Raw genomic sequence first — 8406 nt, 5'->3', positions numbered from 1 at the left:
GGCGAGCAAGTGCGCTGCGGGACGCTGCGGCTGTGCTGGGTACGCGCGCTCCGTGGAAGGGGATGGCGGGGACCGGCCGGCAGCGCGCCTGTAAACAGCCAACGAGTCAAGCCAAAAATTAGGGCTCGACTATGTCCCTGCGTTGAGTTTTATCTCAAGTTTTCATCTACATCGGCAAGCGAACGTGGCGTTTAAGCAGTGCAAGTGTGTAGTAGCGTTTCCCTCTGCTAAAGCAGCCCCAGGAAGCCAGCTGCCGCGCTCAGCACGGCAGCCGGGCGGTGCTCGCCCGCCTGCCTAGCGAGCAGGGGAAGGCACAGCTGCCTTGTAGCAGTTCAGGTTTGCTTGATTTTTCCACTTCTAGGGTTTTATTTTTTCTTCTCCCCGTTCATTGTGGTTGCATTTGGTACTTCAGAAGATCTTTCATGCGGTATCTTTTTTTTTTCTCTTGAAGGCACGTCAGAATTACAGGTGGAAAATGCAAAGCCAAGAAAAGTCCTTTTTTTCTTTTACGTATTACAGAATAAGGAAATACGGCCTGAATGAAGTCGCCTGTGGCACGTAAATGCTTTGAAGTTTTGCAATGGCAGAAGCTAGGTCTTCAGAAATTAAAAGATCCCGAATAAGTTTGTCACTCAGTAAAAATAAGAAAAAAAAAGGAACAACAAGAAGCGTGGAAGGTGAAGGGACACCATCTATACCTTCAGCATCCTCCTCTATTATTTCCTTTTTTAACAATGTTCCCCCTGCCAAAATTACCTGTCCCATGTGTGGGCAAATGGTGCCAAGATACAGAGTAAATGAGCACATGGATGAAACATGTCAGAGAAACCGTGGTGAGATTGGCATCATTGATTCAACACTCAACGCTTTTAGGAATGAGAGTCCCCCAGCTGCAAATGTGAACAAGAATTCCAGCTTATATTTTTCAAAAAACCTCTTAAATCTAGAAACAAGTCCTTCCAAAAGCAGTTTATTGAAAACAGAAGGGAGTGCAGTACAACAGATTAGTCCTTATTTTAGCAATAGTAGTTCAGTCTGTAGTGTTAACAGTGAACCACAGGCCCAAACAATTAGAATAGTCTCTTTGGGAAGCTTGTCATCTAAACTGTCCAGAAGACGGCATATCCAGGGAGGAAAACAGATCCTATATAAAGAGATTGACTCTTCACCTCCAGCTGTTCACAATATGTGCAAAAGTGCTGCAGCACCGGATGATGATGAGATTTATGCTGGGCATAGTTCTCAGAAAGAAAATCAGCTTGCTCAGAGAGAGCACCAGGAGCAAAATTTTTCAAAGAAGGAACCTGAATTTCAAGAAGAAATAAAAAATGGAGAAGACCTTGTAGATATTGTTCAGGTACCATTACCAGCTGATAACATTAATGGCAAAAGGTTACCAATTGGTACAAGGAGCACCAAAACAGAAAGCAGGTCTGAAGGTGTGATACTTAGTCCTGAGAAATTTGAAACGCATCTAGCCATTTGTACTTCAGCAGAGCTGACCGATAGTTTGGAAGTGAAGGCTCAGCCTCGCATTCAGGTTATTCCTTCTTCCAAGACAGAAGTGAACTGTGGTACACAAAATTGCTTTAGCAAGGGTGATGTACAGGTACTTCCCGTGGAAGTTCATGAAGACTTTAAAGATGGGATTAATCATACTTTGTCAGAAACTGTGGAAAAGGTAGAATTTCAAAATTCCATTGGGGACATTTTAGACAAAATAAATGAGGTTAGCTCTGTGCCCAGCTCTCCTGGTCACCCATATTACCTCCAGAATTTTTTAGTGGTGCTGCGAGCAGTCTTGGAGAATGAAGATGATGTCAGACTCTTTGATGAGCAAGATATGAACATTATAACCAAGTTCTGCAAATTATCAGGTATCTTTTTTTTTTTTTAATATACTGTCACATTACCTCTTGTAGCAAGAACTGTTACATAGTTTTATTTGAAGAGTGCTATACCAATGGGCAATTTAACTTGATAAATTCCTTAAGGGAAGAAGCTCCTTTTTCTCAGATGTATCCCTCCGTGGCTTCTTGTAGGTAAACTTTCCTAATGTTGCTTTAATGGAAGGTTATAAATAGTGGAGACTTCTAAGAAATCAGGAGAGAATGATTATGTATATTTGGTTTTTTGGAATACTTTTTTTACTGTTTTAATACTATTTTTTAGAATCTTAAGTCAACTTGCTGCTGCATTTAAACATGTTTCCAAGGAAGGAAACTCATAGCACAGAAAGAGAGTATCAATTAACACCAAGCTTTTGATGATTATTACGTGTGGGAATTCTACAAAATGGGGTTATGAAGAGGCCTGTGCTGGATACACAGTCCTTGAAAAAAAATACTTCTGAAGTGGCATTTGTGAGCTTTGATTCAGCACATTTACAGATGACTTCCATGCTTGGTGTGAATCCATGGTTACCCTATGATTGTTATTCAGTGTTTAGAATGCCAGTTACTAATTAAACAGTCTTTTTCTTGTAGGTTGCTTAGTACTTTTAACTCTCATTAATTTCAGTAGGACCAGTGTGTTGGAGATTTAAGCCCTCCAGATTTAGACAAGATTCAAAGCAGACATGTCTGATTCCTATACTCACATAAGTTTTACAGTAAAAGCGTGGCAGAAGTGATGCAAGTTAAAACTAACCCTCCAAATTTTTTATGTATGTTTATAACTTGTCTTGAACTGTAATTAAGAGTAGTTTTAGCAGCACTTGAGCTGCAAACTTGGGGCATCAAAATGGAAATAAGCCTATGACAACTTATACAAGAAAATTTGTGTCTCAGAGTATTGCAGGCATAACCATTTATATTGTTTTAAGCTACTATAGTAATATACAGTTGCCTGACAAAGTATTTTTAGATATATGCTCATATGAGCTCAGTTCATGCATCTGAGCTGAACATAAAGTGACAGTTGCATACATACCTGCTGGTAAAAATAAAAAAATCAGAAGCAGGCTGCACTTAATGTATTATGTTCATTGAGTTTGGCTTAACTAGCAGGCTGTAAAGTTTATCACACTAAAGAATAGTATTTCCCTGTGTGGAACTTGTGTATTTTGGTCTTTCCTCTCTGTAGATTATATTCATTTTTTCTGCACCTGTGTACAACAGGCTTTAGACTGTTTCCCCATTGCAAAGTGGAAGAAAACTGTTCTAGCTGTTCAGAGCACTTAGTCCCTTAATATTTGTTTCTATAAAGTTCCAAACAATACTGTGGATTGACACTACAGGACATTACAAAAGAGAATATCAAGGTCATGACTTGTGATTAGCAATAATGTGAATTTTTTCCAAGGCCAACAGAGGAGACTTTCAGTAAGTGTTTTTCTAATAACTTGTATAGATGTGGAGAATAATAGAATGAGGTTAGGTTAGTGTATTGGCATCACAAGGTTTTTAACACAGGATACTGAGTGACAAAAATAGAGAAGCGTTGGCTTGAGCTTTTTAGGAAGAAATATAGCCCTGATAAGTAGTTCACAATCTCAGTTCTTTAAAAAAGTTGAGTGAGTGCATATCTGTTTCTCTGAAGTACTTAAACTGTGGTGAACACTCTCAGAAATGTCTTTTTTGACTTAAGATCTGCTTCCAAAATTTAGCAGCTAGAAAGGACCATATGAACATTCTTCATTTGCTGTAGTGGAAAAGTCAGCTGAGCTGACTCAAACCACCTTAAGAGATAGTTGCTAAAAAGGTGAAGAAACTCCAGAGGAAGAAGTAGGGCTCTAAACTTACACAGGTATTTCTGCAGTGGTTACCTGGTCACAGTTAAGCTCTTACAGATTATATTGTAATAATTACAACTATGCAGTAACACCAAACATTTAAAAAAATTAAAGAATAATATTAACACAAGTTACGAGAATACCATAAGATGAGATCATAACATAGAACTGTATTTGTCAGGGAGCAGCAAAAGCAGACTGCTCTGCATGGGAAGATGAGCCAGGAGCCAAAGGGGACAGCAGGGCAGGCAGGGGACAGATCCTCTCCTCACCTGCAAGGGGCACAAGCCCACATTGCCCAAAGAAGAAGAGCAGAGTGGATCCAGTGCCAGTACTGCGGTCAGCCATGCTCCAGTGGTGGCAGGTCTTCAGGCAAGTCCATAGTGACGAGGCAAGTGCAAGGTGAAGCCAAGTAGCAAGGTAGCTGCCTAGGCACTAGCATGCCACAGCAGAGCTTAGGCAAGAGCACATGCCACCGGCCTGAGCTTAAATACAGCTCCCGAGCAAATGGGTGGAGGCCTTGACAAAGCCTTGCACAGCTCTTCCCAGCAGCCTGAGCCCAGCTTACACAGCTGCACCATGTCAGAGCTGACCTTGAACACAAGTAGCCAAACCTGTGGGGGCTGGGGTGGGGTTGCAGAGCCTATTGGTGCACTCAAGGCCATAAGAATATTAAAAAAGTTAACTTTCTCCAGCTAAATGTGTATACAGTGACATCTTGGAGCTTGATAATGCCTTGTTTATGTTGTGATAGCTAAAACAGGAATATATAAAGAAAGAATGGAATGTAAGCAACAAAACTCGTTATTGGCTCTCTGAGGCAAGCAGTAGATGCGTATCATTTACATCCAAAGAAGATCTAGGAATAAACTTACAGTTCGGTCATTAGTGGATGCAGGCTTTGGCTACTTTGACAAATACTAAAAGAGATGTTCAAGATACAGCTTCCTTATTTCCACACTCCCTTCTCTGGATGAGTACAACACTGATCAGTAATAGCAACTTGTTCTGTTAAATAAAGGAAGTGCTTGTTTCTCTTTCAGTAGTGTGATTTCAGTATTCCCCTCTCACAGGCGTTCAGAATACAGAAAGAATTATTGCAAAGTGGTGCTGATAAATCCATGTCTGCACTGACTGCTAGAGTCACAAATAAAACAATCTCTCTTTGCAGGGTAGGAAAAATGCAATGATTCCAGCTATGAGAAGTGATCGGGTAGCATTAAGTGAACAGATAATGAATTCTGGACAAGTGACAGATGGATGTCTTTACCTTCAAGAAATCTTAGACAGAATACTTTAAAAGTTCAGGTAGATGGGTTATCTGTTCCACATTAGAAGTTTCTACCCAAGGAAGTGTTGTCTTTTCAGGTATCATAACAAAAAACCCCACACATGTGCTTAATACTATAAAGTTGCTTGAACATAGATATTCTCCAGTATTTCATTATTTTCTGCTAAAATGTCTACCATTCTTCAGTGAGTTGTCTCTAATGTTTATTATGAAAGGAATGATATTTTTAGAAGGATTAAATTTGAAGCAATCCTTCCTTCCTTCCTGCCCAGTTTTCTCAAAAGTGGATGGCCTTTATGTTGGATGTAGAGCACTGACAATTTTTTAAGTACTGGAAACAGTAAATAAAAGTAGGGAAAAGCAGAGGTATATCCATAACAAGTAATCTGCACTGCAATGTCAGGCTTTGTGCTCAAGATGAGGTCTGTCTGAACTTAGGTGTAATATTAAAAAAATGTTTTTTGTATTCTCCATGTTTCACCACATGTTGCAGTTGGAAGAATTTAAATGCAAGCACATAGTTCTAGTGACACTACTTAATACACTTTGTGAAATCCTCCTTCCAGCTTTTATACAACAGAAAAATTGTATCTGAGAAACATTGATTTATAGTCACCAGTGGAACAGAGGTACAGAAAACTGAACAAGAAAAAAGAATGTATTTTTTTTCTGTTGCGTTTTAATGACTCATAGAAGGTGAACTTTTCTAAGATCTGCATCTTTTTGCTGATAATATTTCAACTTAGAGCAAATTTTTTGTTTCAGTGATACACCTGAAACTTTCTTAAGAACTACAAAAGAAAAAAAAAATCCCCCAAACATTCAAAGGTAATGTACTGCAGAACAGGATGCTTAAGAAGCAATTGTACTTGCGCGATACCATTTTATTCTTCTATTTGTCATTCAAATCCTGTAGAGAGAAAGCCGTCCTCACATGCCTTTACTGAATTGCAGCCCTAGTTCGGTCAGTTTCCGTGGTCGGCAGAAAGGATGTTCATGTGTTACTCGGCCTTTTTCCATTTTCCAGAGCTGTAAAAACTGGAGACAGACTTCAAAGAAGTTATAACCCCACAGAGAAAATGACAAGCTTATGCCTCTGAATGTAGTTCTCAGTGAATTGATCCTGGAAACGTTCTATTAAAAAAAAAGGCTGAAGAAGTCTTTTTAAGGACAGGAGAAGAGTTAAATAAGCATGTAAAAGTTAACTGCCATTTCTTAAGTATATCGAGGCCTGGTAGTGTTTCAGTGTCTGTTTTTATTAATGATCAGTTTCAGTTAAGCAGCAGCAGACAGGGATAAAAAAATTAGAAGTTAATGATGAGGGGTGAATTAAGTATTCAAAAGGGAGCTGAATGTAGTAACAATAGCTAGTCTATTTTCAGCTAAGATTTAATAAGCTATTTTGTTGAATTTCAGCATTGTTAGTATTTTAAAAGTGTTTTAAAAAGGTACTTTAAGAGAGCACTTCCCTGATAAAAATCAAATCAATAGGAGTTTTTTCCCCCTTGTTTTCAGTAGATATATTAGTAGAATTAAACTTATCTTTGGAAAAATAAGAATCTGAAGACTGCTACACAGAGAGGTATTCTGTGGTTATGAAATCATTCTGTCAGATTACAGCTTCTTTTGTTCCCCAACATCAAATAGTTGGTTATTGAATGAGTGTTAAAGAAAGCAAAAAGACCTATTTAACATCACGATATGCAGAGTTTGAAAAATTAAGTTGGGTTTTCCTGGAAAACAAATTCTTTCTTAAAGGGTAAGCATGTCCAAGATGCATTTTAGCAATGTTCATTAGCTACAAAATACATTGTAATAGTATTCTACCTACAAAACTTAAAGATTCTAATGAGCAATAATTATTTGGAAAGGTAAGTTCTGGTATTTTACCAAGTCTGCTTGTAGAACATGGGCAGATTTAAAATATGTTTTAGAGGATATCTTCATCAAAGTAATTTTTCTAGGTAAGGTAGTGATTATGCATAGTACTATGTTTTAGAATTTAATTTTCTTTTTATCCTCCCCTGCTTTAAATAAAATTTGCAGTTGGTGGGCAGAAGTTATATGTGAGACTTTTTCAACGCAAGCTGAACTGGTTAAAGGTGAACAAAATAGAGTATGGAGAGATAAGTATGGATTTGTTACCAATGATTGAAGAACTGGCTGAAGCCAGATTTCTGCAAACAGGTATGGCCAGCATTAATAAATGTTAAAAATATTACAAATAAAATCTGCAGTTGTGTCATGTCAGAGTTTAATGCACTACGTGCTTGTCTGTGCCTTGAGAAGAGAATTAAAGGAGCAGAATAAAGGTTTCAGGTAGATGAGTTGTGTTGCGTTACATTATAATACAAGCAGTTAGTGCAAATTAGGTAACAGGGAGAGCTAAATAAATGTCAGGGCTATAGGTGCAACAATAGGCCTTACTTGCCCTCGCCAGCCTCATCTCAGAGCCTGACCTGCGCAGCCTCTGCGCATTGGTCCAGGAGCTCTACTTAATATCCTTCCGTACTGCCCTGAGCTGTCTCGCAGGCACCCTGTCCCTGGCCTTGTCCGTCCCTGGCTGGCTGGACCTCCAACCGATGCTGCAGGTGTTTGTTTCCAGTCGTGTCTGTGGCCATGTACTGTGGATGGATCTCAGACGGAAATTGTAGTCTGGCCTCTAGTCTTATGTCCGGCCCATCTCTTAGATTGACCCTGGACCTGATTCATCATCATGCCTTTTCTGGGGCTGCCAGTAGAATCTGTTACCAGGACTTTTGCTCTGCCCATTCTGTTCATTTACGGTGGGACTGCACCAGAGTTGGTGAGGACACTGCCAGTGCTGTGGTCACTTTTGACTCCTGGTTCATTCCCCCTTGCCGAGCAGCTCTGCTCTTGCTGCTCCCTGGCAGCACATTTTTTTGCATTGGGCAAAGTTTTAATCATCAGGAAGACAAGTTTTTCTGAACAGCATTTTTTTGTAACTCAGCAGAATTTCTTTATATTTGCTTTTGTTTTGAAGTTGCAAAGGGATTTTTTTTCTGGTTATCCCATTCCTTCAAACTGGACCAAGTGAAGAGAATGAATTTCAAGCTGAACCAGCTAGCATCGATAATAGGTTTGAAAAATCTAAATCATTAGATTAGTACTGGGTTATATGAATGTACTTGTACTTTGAGCTGTTGCTTGAGTGTATATGTGTAGCGCATAATGAATATATGTGGATCATTTTACTTTTAGAATCTGAACTGGAAGACCTGTGTGAAGGTTTGGATTTGCTTTCAGCCCCTGAGCTAAAAACATTGGCAAAGATCTTTCATTTGCCAAACCCAAATGGTCAGAAACAGCAACTTGTGGATGATTTTCTGAGGTTGGCAAAACAACGTTCAGTCTTCAGCAG

At 39.2% G+C, this 8406-nt stretch overlaps 2 protein-coding genes across 2 annotated transcripts in view; one reads left to right on the top strand and one right to left on the bottom strand.

The window, feature by feature from the left end:
- The window catches only part of MCEE (methylmalonyl CoA epimerase), a 20156-nt gene extending 19732 nt beyond the window's left edge, over positions 1–424 (bottom strand). Inside the window, exons 1-2 of the mRNA XM_009321598.1 lie at positions 408–424; positions 74–129 (exon numbers count right to left, since the gene is read on the bottom strand). Of these exons, the coding sequence (XP_009319873.1) occupies positions 74–129; positions 408–424 (73 nt within the window). The remainder of the gene's footprint in view (positions 1–73; positions 130–407) is intronic.
- A 24-nt stretch (positions 425–448) lies between these two features.
- The window catches only part of FAN1 (FANCD2/FANCI-associated nuclease 1), a 24449-nt gene continuing 16491 nt past the window's right edge, over positions 449–8406 (top strand). Inside the window, exons 1-3 of the mRNA XM_009321561.1 lie at positions 449–1877; positions 7071–7211; positions 8247–8402. Coding sequence (XP_009319836.1) covers positions 581–1877; positions 7071–7211; positions 8247–8402 — 1594 coding nt within the window. The 5' untranslated portion in view covers positions 449–580. The remainder of the gene's footprint in view (positions 1878–7070; positions 7212–8246; positions 8403–8406) is intronic.

Source organism: Pygoscelis adeliae, unplaced genomic scaffold (assembly GCF_000699105.1).
Source record: "Pygoscelis adeliae isolate BGI_AS28 unplaced genomic scaffold, ASM69910v1 Scaffold183, whole genome shotgun sequence".
Classification (NCBI taxonomy): Eukaryota; Metazoa; Chordata; class Aves; order Sphenisciformes; family Spheniscidae; genus Pygoscelis; species Pygoscelis adeliae.
The sequence above is the reverse complement of the archived record's forward strand: the minus strand, read 5'-3'. Positions and strand labels throughout refer to the sequence as shown.